The 15,599-nt window shown below is 42.4% G+C and overlaps 1 protein-coding gene across 5 annotated transcripts in view; it reads left to right on the plus strand.

The window, feature by feature from the left end:
* The window catches only part of RNF144B (ring finger protein 144B), a 170,656-nt gene that overhangs the window by 130,385 nt on the left and 24,672 nt on the right, over positions 1–15,599 (plus strand). For 4 of the 5 annotated variants that reach the window (XM_045085076.1, XM_004761268.3, XM_045085075.1 and 1 more), the window contains exons 3-4: positions 864–968; positions 12,728–12,788. In XM_045085076.1, coding sequence (XP_044941011.1) covers positions 864–968; positions 12,728–12,788 — 166 coding nt within the window. The remainder of the gene's footprint in view (positions 1–863; positions 969–12,727; positions 12,789–15,599) is intronic. The other variant, XM_045085077.1, reaches the window with a different exon arrangement.

Below are 15,599 nucleotides of genomic sequence, written 5' to 3' on the forward strand. Positions count from 1 at the left end.
TTGAGAGAGTGAGTGAACAAGAGAGAGCATGAGCAGGGGGAGGAGCAGACGGAAAGGGAGAAGCAGACTCCTGGCTGGACAGGGAACCCAACTCAGGGCTCCATCCTGGGACTCTGGAGTCATGACCTGAGCGGAAGGCAGACGCTTAACCAACTGAGCTAAAACTTAACTACTCATAGCCTACTGTTGACCAGAAGCCTTACTGATAACATAAACAGTTGATTAATACATATTCTGTATATGTATTACATACTGTATTCTTACAATAAAGGAAGCTATAGAAAATGTTAAGAAAATCATTAAAGAAAATATACTTATAGCACTGTATTTATTTAAAAAAAAATGTGCATGTCAGTGGACCCACACAGTTCAAACCCATGTTGTTCAAGTGTCAGCTGTATTTTGATTCTGTTTGGCTAAATCAGCATGAGAGTCAGAGTTCTACTTTTGAGCAAACTTCGAGGGAGAGGACCACTAGGTAAAAATGGAACTGGGAAGTCACATAAGTTAAAAAAAGAGAGAGTAAAAAAGGCATTTGCCACCAGGGCAAACGGCAAACGAGGGTTTCTTCTTTCCCATATCCGTGTTAGATGAAAAGTGTGAGCACATGGGAATTTGATGTGTTGCCTCGCATAAACTCATATTCTTAGGATGAGGTCATGCGTAATTAATCACCTGTCTTGCTTTCTTTCCCAAGCGATGGGTCTTAGTGTTCACACTTGTGGTAACTTTGGTCTCCCTCGGTTTCCCCGAGCACAAGAGCCCCAGGACTGCCAGTGAAGGAAGGGGAGGCAAGGGTGATGTGTGACCTTCGTGCTACTGTGAGGCAATGGGTCATTGTCTTTTTCCTTCTTACCTTCTAGTGCTTGAAACAGTACCTGCAGCTGGCAATCCGAGAAGGCTGTGGGTCTCCCATTGCTTGCCCTGACACGGTGTGCCTGAACCACGGGACCCTGCAGGAGGCGGAGGTATGCTCGACTCCCATGACCTTCCCTCTTGCCTGTTGATGTTACTCCCTGGGATCCTCACTGCGTACTTCCCTGCCAGGGGGTCTAGAATCGAAATGCAGAGGCTACCTCTTTAAAGGAGTCCTTTGTGGCTGCATACCTATGGATACTTCATACAGACTGTTGAAGCTGTTGCTTACCGCAGTTCCATCGATAAATCTGCGTGTTGAAGAAATTCTCCAGTAGTCAAAGGCGCTAGGAATCAGATTTACCAGATGTGCAGTTTGGAGGCGGAAGAACAAGGGGTCTTGTGATCTCTACTACTTTAAAGATAAACGGATGACAGATTTTAACCAGTTACAGACAATATAAACTATTGTGGTTGTACAGAGAGAGACGGAGTCGAATCATTTCCACAGGCCTCTGGCTGGATCTTTATCAGATATCAGAAATGTCTTTTTTGAATGAGTTCTTCTCCCATTTCCTTAAGATTGTGACATACCATTTTCCTTTGTTTCTTCAATCCCTGATCAGGAGCCTTGCCCTTGAATCTGATTTTTTTTTTTAAAGATTTTATTTATTTATTTGAGATAGAAAGCATGAGTCGGGGGCAGAGGGAGAGAGAGACTCCCCACTGAGCAGGGGGCCTGACACGAGACTCGATCCCAGGACCCTGGGATCATGACCTGAGCCAAGGCAGATGCTTAGCTGACTGAGCCACCCAGGCGTCCCAGGTCCTTCTCACTTTAAATCAGGAGATAACCCACGCTAACCCATCTTTGGGAAGATTGTAAGCATTGCTCCTTTTACTTCTTTGCTTTGGCTGGATTGTTAGAATGGAAAGAGGTCCCATGAAACAGAGGAAGTAAGTTACTTGTTCAGCATCACAGCTCACCTGCTGTGCACTAGGTGGTCTTCCAGGTGCTTTCATAGCTGGTGAACCATCCAGTCCCTTCAACAGACTTAGAAAGGGAGGCACAGGGGGATTAAGTAATTTGCCCAAGAGTGCATATCTAAAGCCCAGAAGAGCTACAATTCTAATCCAGTTCTTTCTGACCACCATAACTACATGGCTTTAAGAGTAGAAGGTGGTGGGGTGCCTGGGTGGCTCAGTGGGTTAAGCCTCTGCCTTCAGCTCAGGTCATGATCCCAGGGTCCTGGGATTGAGCCCCGCATCGGGCTCTCTGCTCAGCGGGGAGCCTGTTTCCCCCCACTCTCTCTGCCTGGCTCTCTGCCTACTTGTGATCTCTGTCAAATAAATAAATAAAATCTTAAAAAAAAAAAAAAAAGAGTAGAAGGTGGTAGGTAGATTGTGTAATAAAGGACCTGATAATTGGAGACTCAGTAGTGTGCACGCATGTGTGCGTGGATATGTATATATATGTATGTGTAGGTGGGGATGTATGTGTTGATACGCTTTGTTTGTAAAGCACATCCTCTGTTTTATAAGCAGAGCATGCAGAATGATGTTTATAGACCATTTTTAACCAATATGCCTCAGGGTGTCTCCTGTTCAGTTCATGGAATATCAGCTAGGGGTTACAAGTGAGTTTGAAGTATTTTCTAGGGAAGGATAAAAGGAATATATAATGGTTTAGAAGTGTATTGTTTTAGGAAAATCATAAAATAATGGAATGTTTTTAATAAAAAAATACTGATTATGTCATCCTTTGTTGAGAAATACTGCTTTCTTTTGTGTGAGAAAAGTATAGAAGGAAATTAAAGTGGGGAAAGACTGGGTTAGCTAGACACTTTGGCAGTGGGTTTTAAAGTAAGACTCGGAGGCGCCTGGGTGGCTCAGTGGGTTAAAGCCTCTGCCTTTGGCTCAAGTCATGATCTCAGGGTCCTAGGATCGAGCCCCGCACTGGCCTCTCTGTTCAGCAGGGAGCCTGCTTCCCCCTCTTTTTCTCTGCCCACCTCTGCCTACTTGTGATTTCTCTGTCAAATAAATAAATAAAATCTTTAAAAAAAATGAAGTAAGACTTGGGTGTTCACAAGCATCTTTTGATGCATCATCCTTCTAAGAAAGGTGCTTCCTTTTTGATTTGCTTCTGTGAAAATCTGACCAGTTAGTGGTGTTTATCAAGTGTGCACAGTCTGCCAGGTCCTGTTCCACGATACAGAGGCAAATAAGATTGGCCCAGTGCTAGCCTCATGGAGTTTCTGGTCCAGCAGAGTGACATTAACCAGATGACAAGTGAAATTAACTACAGGCCTGTATCCTAGACCTTGCACTGTCCAGTCCAGTAGCCACTTGCTACATGTGGCTATTTATGTTTAAATTAATTAAGATCGGGGCGCTGGGTGGCTCAGTCGGTTGAGTGTCTGCCTTCGGCTCAGGTCATCATCTCAGGGTCTTGGGGTTGAGTCCCACATCGGGCTCCCTGTTCAGTGGGGAGTCCGCTTCTCCCTCTCCCTCTGCCTGCTGCTTCCATTGTTGGGGTCTCTCTCTTTGTCAATAAATAAATAAAAGTAAATAAAATCTTAAAAAAATTAATTAAGATGAAATAAAACTAAAAATTCATTCCTGTGGTTGCCCTAATCATGTTCTAAGTGCCCTGTAGCTATATACGGCTCACGGCTGCCCGATTGGACAGCACTGACTCTGACATCTCTGACACTTGCAGAAAGGTCAATGGCATGGCGTTGTTGTAGACTTTTCTTTCTTTTTTTTTTTTTAAAGATTTTATTTATTTATTTGACAGACAGAGATCACAAGTAGGCAGAGAGGCAGGCAGAGAGAGAGAGAGAGAGAGAGAGAAGCAGGCTTCCTGCAGAGCAGAGAGCCCGATGCAGGGCTCGATCCCAGGACCCTGAGACCATGACCCGAGCCGAAGGCAGCAGCCCAAACCACTGAGCCACCCAGGCGCCCCTGTTGTAGACTTTTCAACGTAGGTAACCACTAACCATTGACAATTCGGGGATCACATGTTAGAGCTAATGTGTTCAGATGAGTGGGCGAGGAGAGCCTGTCTCACAGCTCTCCAGAACAGAATTTAATTTTCCTGATTTTCTTAGTATAGAATTTTCTTTTCATATTCGCCTGCTGTTCCCCTCATCTGGTTTCTTACCCCTTCCCCATCATACACATTCTCAACACACTTACCCGGTACTCGTTCCATGTACCCAATTTGACTCGAAAAACAGTTAATCTTTCAGTATGGAAACCCAACAAACCCATAATGTCTCTTAGAAGTTACCAAAGGGTATTTGAAAAACAAAAACAAAAACAGAAAAAGACAGAACAAAAGCATCTTCTGAACTAAACTCTGGTATGTCTTTAATTCTTCAAAGTCTGTTTCCCATTAGGCGAGTAGGAAGACCAGGGCATTAAAGGGCCGGTTCTGTTCTCACTGGTCTGCCGAGAGGCTGACTAAAGATGGGCGTGAATGTACAGTCGTCAGAGTTCTTAACCAACGGGCCACTTCTTCTCAGTCCCCAGAGGGAAACATTGTGCTGGTGGTAGTTAGTGGTCTCTCATTTTGAATGGAGACGTAAATAGAACATTATGTTAGAGAGATTGATAGCTTTACCAGTTTATATGGGACCATTCCTTTCAAAGCAAATACCACATACACATGAACTTGGGCTATACTGTCTTCCTTTACATCAAGCTTTCCTTGTATATGGTTATTATTATGATAGGCAGTCCCCCCCCCCTCTTTTTTTTCATGAAACCCACTGTAGGGCTCAAACTCTTGACCCTGAGATCAAGACCTGAGCTGAGACCAAGAGTCGGTTGCTTAACTGACGGAACCACCCTGGTGCCCCTAGAATAGGTAGTTCTTAATGCAGATGCGATTGAGCATATCATAATGGGGCTTATCTGCCTTATGCTTGACTGGATTCTGTCTCTATGACTACTTCTTCTGCTTTTAAAAAAATTTTAATTATACAGGTAACACATAAATAAACTTCACATGTTAAAAATAGTTCTGGTTGAGACTCATGTTCCCCTGGCGCTGCTGTTGTTGATGTTATAATATGTGATTCTTCATCATCCACTGTCTTATAAAACGCATGTAAGTAGAACATTTCTTCATTCATCTTCACAGGACACCAGGCATTTAAAGTCTTTGCCCCCCATGCTTTCTGGTGTAGATCTAGCGCACGTGGTTGCCCGTGTTCCGTGCGTCGGCCCCTGCTCACGGTGGGTCCCCCTGCCTTCTTACCGCGTCCAGATGGGATCAACACTGGCTTTGCCCCATAATTTTTGTTTATCAGGGATGCTTCATTAGCAAAGCATTTAATACCCGATCCAAGTACGGCGTGCTTCTGGGGGAGGACACTAGAAAAGTACAACGGGGCCTCCCTGCCTCGCGTGGTAGTGTCAGCTGGTGGTGGGCTTTTCTCAGGTCCCCGGTGCGGGAATCTCACCCGCTACGGATAAGACTGTTTGTTCTGATAGCGTCACTTCCGGCAGGGCCCAGGGAGTTCGTAGCCCTATTAAAAGGTGATGACTACTGGAGCCCTTTCCTTCCTGTGTTAGGGAAGTAGCACACCATCCCCCGCTGGGGAAACCTGAGCCATTTGTCGGGGTCCTATAAAATTAGAGTGGTGAGCGCATACCTACCATTACATGGCCTGAGAAATTGAACTTCTTCCCTCTGCCAGTTGGCAGTGGAGGGCAGGGAAGAGCTTCTCAACAACCAAGTCTCCTTCCAAGTCCTGGGGCATTGACCTGACCGCCTGCTTCTTGGGCTAGAGTCCCCACCTGCCCCAGAGCAGGGATGCATGCAGCTGCTCGTGCCAAGCATGGGGGTTCTAGAATTTCTATGGGAGGAGGTTTAGGCTGTGGGGTGCCGTGGAGGACTGGGGGCAGGGGAAGGGGAGCACTAAGGAATTTGAAGGTACATTTGCAGAAGAAATACAGATATTACTCTTGTTGCCTGTTTATTTGGGAAGTCTTTCAGAATTCTAGAGAGCCGTGTGCTCCCCGCAAGTGATCCTTCTGCACAGCCCTCACTCGCTGTGTCCTCTTGTCACACTCTTCCTCCCCATCATCACAGCATGAGGCGGGACAGAGGGAAGATTAGGATGCCCAGCCAGGCAGCCAGATTCCTGTTGCTGTGGCTGAAGGATCTGGACGGGAAGGGACCGAGTATGTCTGTGATAACCTTGGGCTGTGATGTGTGTTGGGGGGATTATGAGTCGAACCTCAGGGTGGCGGAGGAGAAAGCAATCTGCTCTGCCAGTGGCAATAGATACTTTTAGGGTTCCAGTTGAATTTTGCTTTGGAATGCATTTACAGCTTTGCTTTAAAACTGCATACAAGTGGGGGAAAATGTTTCTAGGATTTTTCTTCAACTAAAGGCAAGTGTAAGAAGAGTAAGCAGCAGTGGCTTGAACGTGTCACATGGTCGGGCACATGGGCAAATCCCTTTTACCCGTGGAGGAGCCACGGGGGAAAGGCGGAAGAGGGTGTGGGAGGGTGTTCTGGAGAACAGGTGAGAAAGGCACAGCGAAAGCAGCCTTCTTCAGGGAACTGTGAAAACAGTTCCCGCCCTGGTGTTCCAGCTCCCGCCATCTTTCTCACTTCCCAGGAGGGCCCTGCCTTCTGGCTCTTGGACAGTGAAGCCCTCTTGTTTTTTTCCAGCAGGTTTCAAAATCTAGTAGAGAGAGAAGACGGGAGCTTGGTCAGCACACTCAAGTGATGAGCGGGGGATGTTAGGAAGGACAGTTCTTATTTTCTGGGTTGAGACAGGAAACCCGGGTAGTTTTTGTATCGGTGTGATAAGGCATTTATCTGTACGGGTAGGACTGTTTCTCTTGCCAGTATTTTTGCAAGTCATAGCACCTCACAAATTGCTATGCTCCAATGAGTTTCTTGTGGTCACTCCTATCTTCAAATATACTATCTCTTGGATTCTTTGTTTGGTCTGTCTCTTTAATGTTTTAAAGCAGCAGTAGCAGGAGTATGGTTTAAAGGGCCAAACCCAAGTGAAGACTAGGCTTTTCTTTCTCCTTTTTCTCTTTTTTCCTGGCTGTCTAGACCTTGATGAGAACTTGCATGAAGCCAATCCCTAACTTCATGGTTTTAACCATTTCATTTTCCCAACTAAAATATAATATATATTATAATCTTTGATATGGGGGCACCTGGGTGGCTCAGTTGGTTAAGCCTCTGCCTTCGGCTCAGGTCATGATCTCAGGGTCCTGGGGTGGAGCCCTGCAGTGGGCTCTCTGCTCAGCGGGGAAACGGCTTCCTCCTCTCTCTGCCCCTCCGCCTCTGTTCATGCTCTGTCTCTTGCTTTCTCTCTCTCAAATAAATAAATAAAATCTTTAAAAAAGTAACCTTTTCTATACATATTGTATTTTATGCATAAGATAAAATTTGTATATGAGGTCAGTATTATGGGAACACACTATTTCAGCATAAATGCTTCTCTGGCAAGCAGGCTCTACTGTCTCCCCCCACCCCCACTTCCTTCTTTAGTTTTATTTATTTATTTGACAGAGATCACAAGTAGGCAGAGAGGCAGGCAGAGAGAGAGGGGGAAGCAGGCTCCCCGCTGAGCAGAGAGCCCGATGCGGGGCTCGATCCCAGGATCCTAGGATCATGACCTGAGCCGAAGGCAGAGGCTTTAACCCACTGAGCCACCCAGGCACCCCACTTCTTTAGCTTTTGTAGGGCTAGTGTCAATGTGAGTGGTGATGCCTGCTCGGATATTATGATCACAGTTAATATAGGAAACAAAGGTATACCTCACGTTTTATTTCTTGTCAGTTGTGAATGTTAGATGTATCTAATTAACCACCATGTGTAACAGTTACAGCTCCCCACGTGTATGTATATTCTGAGTGCCCTGGTTGTCCCGTGCTATGGTTAGAGTGGAATGGAGAACCAATGGCTTGCAGTAAGGTAGTTTAGTAAGCATTCTCAGGTTGATACAACCCAGAATGCGATTATGGGCGATTGGTAGCTTTTTGTTTTTACTGTTCTGTATTACTGCTCTTATTCTATTAAAATTATACTGAGTTTACCTTCTCTTTGAATTAAATTTTCTTTCTTTTTGGAAAGAATTTCTAGAATAATGAAGATGAGAAAAAGTGGTCTTTCATACTTGGATTGAAGGAGAGAGAAATTTTTGTGTAACAGGCAGATTAAATTTCAAAGGAGAAATAGCAATAAAAATCACTTTAAATCAAGATAAGAATTTTTTAGATCTGATGGAAGTGGTCTCTTGATAGTTGAGAAGATACTTGGAAATTTTTTGTTTTTACAGCTTGCATGTGGGTCTGGTTATTAGTGGATTAGAGCCTCCTGAATGCAGTAAATATCAGTAGTCCATACTGACCTGAATACAAAAATGAATAATAAGTAGATGGGGGAGAAGGGACAGCTTTTTTTTTTTTTTTTTTAAGATTTTATTTGAGAGTGAGAGAGAGAGATCACAAGCAGGGGAAGGATGGAGGAAGAAGTAGACTTCCCGCTGAGAAGGAAGGCGCATGCGGGACTCGATCCCAGGACCCTGGGCTCATGCCCTGAGCTGAAAGCAGATGCTTAATTGACTGAGCCACCTAGGCACCCTAGGGACAGTTCTTTCTTACAGTAGAATTCTAATTAACAAATACAGAATGAATGATGGAAATAGAAAATCATTAAGCAAATATCACAGTAATGACTCTTAGAGGCAAGGATTATCAATAGATAACAACAATTAATGGGGCAAAGATATGATGAGAAACAGGATATTTGCAGAATCTCAAATGTATTCCTACAAGAACAAGATACTTGATGCTTACAAAGGGTGAAGAAATCTGGTGGACACCACTGTAACCAAGTTAAAAAGTCAACATTACCAGTAATGAGATGGGTGTCCTCCTGTACTTCCTTAATGGCTCAACATCACTTCTGTGACATTCTTGCCAAAACTGCACAGGCTCAACCTAATCACGGGAAAGCATCAGATGAACCCAAATCAGAGAACACTGTAGGGAAATAACTAGCCTGGACTCTTCAAAGTCATGAAAGGTCAAGGTCATGAAAGGCAAAGACAAACTGAGTAACTGCCACAGAATGGAGAAGCTAAGGCAACTAAATGCAGGGAGGGATCCTGAATTAGATCTTAGACTGGAAAAAATAAAAATAAAAGAGAAAAGTGGGACAGTTTCTGAACATGGAATAAGGCTTACAGATAGTTTGTTTTATATCAACGTAAATTTCATTACTTTAATTCTTACCTATGGTTATGTAAGGTGTTAACATTAGGAGAAGTTGGGGAGAATGGGATTTTGGAACTCTCCCCAAGTTCATCAGTCTAAGATTATTTCAAAATAAAAAAGTTAAAAAGGAACATTCTGAGGGCGCCTGGGTGGCTCAGTGGGTTAAGCCGCTGCCTTCGGCTCAGGTCATGGTCTCAGAGTCCTGGGATCGAGCCCCACGTCGGGCTCTCTGCTCAGCGGGGAGCCTGCTTCCTCCTTTCTCTCTGCCTGCCTCTGCCTGCTTGTGATCTCCGTCTATCAAATAAATAAATTTAAAAAAAAAAAAAAAGGAACATTCTGATATGATTTTGAACGATTTGGAATTTTTTTGTTGGCAGGGAGAGGACAGTGATATATCATAAGACACCTCTTCATAATCTCTTTCATTGGCGTTTCAGTTTTGCAATCAGTTTGCAAGTCTGATTGTTTCAGGTTTTGTTTTGTTTTGCTTTTGAAAGCAGTAGCCCTTTAACCTGTGATCTAATCGACTCTTCAGTAATCATCCTAACGCATCTATTTCAGGTTTATAATTTTAAGAGACCTTGAGCAATCGAGACTTAGCTCCACATGGCAGTGAAACCGGGAATTTAATACTTTGGATCATCTTTTTTTTTTTTTTACAAGGTCCAGTTTTCTCTGATCTGAAGCCATGGGTATAATAGAAACATTTCAGAGAACTAGTCTAATCTGTAAAGCCAACAAATGGTAAGATCAAGGAGTCGATTCTCTTTTTTCCCAAAGAGTAGATTTAAAAGAAAAAACCCTTATGTGTCTTTATTGCCTTCTGGGTAATTTAAGTTCCTTGAGAGCAGCTTCTCTGCCCCCTTTCCTCGTCTGTCTTCCCACGGTTCCAGACACTGTTGTACCTTTAGTGCATTGTCAGATAGAACACCGAAAAGGTGCAAATCCAAGTGGTGAGGTCTGGGAAGAGAAGAGAATGGTGGTGATGGAACTAAGGTGTTTTTATCTATTTTTTAAATCACAAATTTCAGTAGAAAAAATTGATTTACCCTATTAAGTCTTAATTCCATAAAAATATTCGATCTATTAAAAAATAATAAATAGGAGATTCAAAGTAGAATAAAAGACCAAAAAAATCAGAGCCCTCTGACTTCCCTGTTGGCAGAAACGTGTCCTCTATGAAATTTAGCTTTCTAATTTAAAATTAAACATCCATCTCAGGGCACCTGGGTGGCTCAGTGGGTAAAAGCATCTGCTTTCGGCTCAGGTCATGATCTTAGGGTCCTGGGATCAAGCCCTGCATCGAGCTCTCTGCTTGGTGGGGAGCCTGCTTCCTCCTCTCTCTGCCTACTTGTGATCTCTGTCAGATAAATAAATAAAATCTTTAAAAAAAAATGGGGGCACCTGGGTGGCTCAGTGGGTTAAGCCTCTGCCTTCAGCTCAGGTCATGATCCCAGGGTCCTGGGATCGAGCCCCACATCGGGCTCTCTGCTGAGCAGAGAGCCTGCTTCCCTTACTCTCTGCCTGCCTCTCTGCCTACTTGTGATCTCTCTCTCTGTCAAATAAGTAAATAAAATCTAAAAAAAAAAAAAAAGAAGAAACATCCATCTCTCCTGTTGTTGACTTTTTACTGCATTAATTTGTCTCAGTTTTCTCATTAGCATTTTGTCTGTGTCTCAAGTCCTCTATCTCCTGTTTGCTTTGTCTTCCATCAACGGTATTTGACTTAGCTGCTACATATACTGCATGTCATTGAAAAAAAAAATCAGAATTTTTAGGAGTTGACTTTGAGGGGTTTGAAGAAGTTCTTCATCAGTCCAGAAGCTGTTTTAGTTGGGGGCAAGTAGAGTATAAGACTGTCCCATAGAATCAAAGGCCTCTCGGTGGGGGGGGGGGCGGTTAAAACAGATATACAGACTCTCACTGAGATCTCTTCGGCCCAGATGACATCATCTCTATGTCACCTTGGCCCCAAAGTTGAAGTAGTATTAGATTATTTGTTCTCTGCCACAAGGAAGCAATGACTAAGTCAGGAATTGAATTCAGATTCTTTAATGCCTCCCATCCCTTCGGTTACCTAACGCAGTTAGGTTACCCTTCTGTCTCTAACGCAGAATGTTTTTTGAGACACCTTTGTCTTTTAGGAAAGATGTCCAGGTGGTATTATAACAGATGAAACAGAACTGGTTTTCAGTGTAATACAAGTCTACCCACACTTTTAAAAAAAGTATGGTATAACACATAGCATATAAAATTAACCATAATTTTTTTTTACAGTGATAGCTCAGGAGCTTTATTGAAAGTGCCAGGTGAAAATGCAACCTTTTCCTCCCAGCTGGAGAAAAATGTTATAATTAAATTAAATTTATGTTTTACTGTACTTGGAATGGAGAAGACTGAACTTGCCTGTTTTGTAGTCCTTCATAGGTTTTAGCTAACTTTGTTTAATTCATTTGCCAAGTAAACAAATTGAATTTTTTGTGTGTGTGAGGAGGAGGATTTGATTTTGAATACCTGTTAAAATATACTGTATTTGTTAAGTGTAATTTTTAAATTTTAAATTTTTAATTATTTTTATTAACATATAATGTATTATTTGCCCCAGGGGTACAGGTCTGTTAATTGTCAGCCTTATACATGTTAAGTGTAATTTTTAATGGCCTCATTTTTTTTTACTCTTGTTTTCTTAAGGCAGACTTCCTTTCTTTGGTTGCAGGAACTTCTGTCTAGATATATTTCATACCAAAGGACATGTAATGTTTTCGAGTCAGAATTGCCAAGGCTACGACTGTGTCTTGTATCAACTTGCTAAATGTTTAGAAGCCTAATATCAAGTCCTTGAGTTTTCTCAGTTATAAATCTTTTAAGCAACACCAATATAGTTGGCGTCAATGGAGGTAGTATTTTTAGAATGCCAGTGTAAGAGCAGTTAGCTTTTCCTGCATCTGACTTTGCAATGCAATTTGAAAGGATTAATCTGAAATATCCTTTGGTTAGGTCTGACTCACTGTCATTTACTTGTAAACCTTTGGTTCATATCGCCATCTGCAATGGAAATAGGAGTGCAATCACAAGAAATATCTTTAGCATTTCTTTCCTACCAGGACACGGATGACGATGAGGGACAACCAAGGGCCCCGCAAAGTGATTTTTTTTTTTTGTCTGAAGAAATGATTTTCATATTGTTTAGAAGAGTCTGTTCCCGAGGAGACAATGAGGTTTTCATAATTCCTGAGGCACTATCTACCTGGCCTTAGTTTTTAAGGGTTCTAAAGCTAGAACCATAATCTTTTAAACATTTCTTAAATGAATGTGGAGTGATAAAGAATATCTTTCATATAGATACACAAATAATTGGAGAAGTCCAAAAGTTTGGTTGTCTGGTCTTAGTAGCTGCTGAGGGTTTGGAGTTTGATGAAGGAGTCCTGTCTTGGGTGTTTCGAGTAGTGGCTGCCATAGAAATTGCTGCTTTTCTTACCACGGAACTGTGGAAAGAAAAAGTTCTGGAACCACTGGTATAAAGTAAGCCAGACAAGAAGGAGAGGTCTGTGAAGGCTGAACTCTGGGCTCCAGTGAGGAGAGAGACCTCATCTTGTTAATATCTCTGATTTCAGATCGCCTCCCTGGTGCCCGTGGATCAGTTTCAGCTCTACCAGCGGTTAAAATTTGAACGAGGTATGTATGCCCTCCTCTTTCTGTCCCCATGTTGAGTTGTGGCTTTCCATGTGTCATCTTCACACTAACCTCCATAGAAGGTTAAGGAGGCTGTGGGCTGTCAACAAAGCCACAGGGGCACTCCGAAAGGGGAAAAGCTGGCATTGCACTGTAATATTTCAGCTTTCTCAGCCTCAGGCAGAAAAAAATGCAGACTAGCAGGAAATAGAAGCTTCCTTATGTTGGCTGTTATGTATTTTTAAGTTGGCTCATGTGAGGCAAGTTCTGCAAAAGTTGTATAGTTTCACACAAGAGGATGTTCCTTAAAATGCTTTTTACCACCGGCTTTCCCACTCGTGAAGATCACTTCAAAACCTCCATCAACCCAAACATTTTTACTGCTGCTTATAATACTCACTGTTTGTTCTTTTGATACCACACCTGTAATCAGAGCGATTGTGTCATTCTAATGCAATTTACAATCTACCAGACTCATTTTCTTTCTGGCTTTGGCCTTGGGATAATTTATATAGCTTTCTATTTGTACTCCCTTTTCATCTGTAAGATTTATTTATTTTTGTTCTTTTACCAAGATCTTTTTTAAAGTAGCCCCTTCTGTCCTGTCACACTCTGGACATTCTTGAACTAAATGGTCTTTCTTTCTTTCTTTTTTTTAAAGATTTATTTATTTATTTTAGAGAGAAAGAGTGTACCTGCACAAGCGGGAAGAGGGGCCCAGGGGGAGGGAAAGGGGAAGCAGGCTCCCTGCTGAGTGCAGAAGCCAATACAGGGCTCCATCCCAGGACCCTGAGATCATGACCCGAGCTGAAACCAAGAGTCAGGCACTTAACCAACTGAGCCCCCCAGGTGTCTCTAAATGGTCTATTTTTCTATATCTGAGAAATAGGAGAAAATTGTTGCCCTAGAACACATAGTCTCATTGAGTGTATAAAATAAACTCTCATCTAGCATGAACATGCAAGTTTTCTGATTGCTAACTCTTAAATCTAGATTAGTAAAGTCTAAGAGGTAAAATGAAGGAAAGAGGAACATTTCTCTCTCATGTGTGAGTCTTTCATGGGTTGTCTCGCATATCTTATCTTTGATGCATTTTAAGTTGATCAAATAGTTTGACTCATACACAGAATTTATTTTTTTATCACAGGTTCTAGGCAGATGTCCCACTACAGATCCCATGAATTGATCATGGATTTTATTATCCTTATTTTTTAGATGAAGAAAGTGACAATTGGAGAGGTTGAGACCTGCCTAGCATCACATAGACTGTATCTAAGCTTCATCTATAGGAATAATTCCATATTTTTAAAAAGATTTTATTTATTTATTTGAGAGAGAGGGAGAATGAGATAGAGCGAGTATGAGAGGTAGAAGATCAGAGGGAGAAGCAGACCCCCAGCTGAGCAGGGAGCCCAATGCGGGACCCAATCCTGGGACTCCAGGATCATGACCTGAGCTGAAGGTAGTTGCTCGACCAAGTGATCCACCCAGGCGCCCTCCATATTTTTTTCCTTAGGATAACATCTATCTTAAACATAAAACACACCATTTCACCCATTTTAAGTGTACAAGTCAGTGGCCTTAAGAACATACATGATTTTATGCAAACATCGCTACCATCTCTTTATCACCCCAAGCAGAAACTATAATTAAATAATAACTTCCCATTTCCCTTTTTTCCCCAGCCCCTGGTAACTTCTGCTCTGCTGACTGTTCTGTAAATTTGCCTAGTGTAGATATTTCATGTAAGTGCAATCATACAATATTTTCCTTTTGGGTCTGGCTTATTTCACTTGTATAATGTCTTGAAGGTTCAGCCATGTCGTGGCATGTCTCAGGACTTCTATTTCTTTTTATGGCCAAAGGATAATATTCCATGGTATGTATATACCACATTTTGTTTAACCATTCATCTGTTGAAGGATACTTGGGTGGTGCAGTGAAAGTGAAGTATCTTTCCAAGTCCTTGCTTTCAGTTCTTTTGGGTTTATACCCAGGAGTGGAATTGCTGTGTCAAATGGTGATTCTCTGTTTAGTGTTGGAGGAACTGCTGATTAGACATTTTTACTATTGTAAAGTATGGGGAGTACGTTATATTTGGAAGTATGTTAAGTCTGGTAACCATGTGGTTCAACTCCCTCATTTTATAAGAAAGGAAACCAAGGTCCAGAGACATATTGATGTGAGGTGATTCTGGAAGGCGATTTGTAATTCTCCAGTACCAGTTCAGGCACTTCTTCATTATCATCCATGATACAGAATTATTATTAGACACTAGGCATGCCGAGTAAGAATAAATTTAAGTTAACAGTGTTACATAATGAAATTTACTTATAAATTTACTTATAAATTACTTATAAATTTACATAATGAAATTTAAGAGAGAGAATGAGAGAGCACGGCGGTGGGGGGTTAGGGGGAAGGGAAGAGAGAGGGCCAGAAGCGGCGTCCCCACAGAGCAGGGAGCCTGATGCAGGGCTCTATCCAAGGATCCCAGGACCCCAACATCATGACTTGAGCCTAAGGCACATGCTTAACCAACTGAGCCACGCAAGCACCCCTGCCATGAGAGTGTTTTATGTGGAACTGTTTAGAATGGGATCTTGGGATGCTTTAAATACTCATGTTGTGAATGAACTAAATGACTAATTGGAAAGTAAAAGTCTCTGGCTGGGCTCTCAGATACAGTTGTAGAGATTGTTGGGCGCTGGAAAAATGGACAGTCAGATCACTGGCAGTCCTGTATCTGATGTCCCAAAATTTTCATTAGTTTGCCAGTTCTTACTGCCGACCAAGTTTTCAGTTTTTAGTTCG

The sequence above is a fragment of the Mustela putorius genome, unplaced genomic scaffold (assembly GCF_011764305.1).
Source record: "Mustela putorius furo isolate JIRA1106 unplaced genomic scaffold, ASM1176430v1.1 tig00000831_pilon_pilon_pilon, whole genome shotgun sequence".
NCBI lineage: Eukaryota > Metazoa > Chordata > Mammalia > Carnivora > Mustelidae > Mustela > Mustela putorius.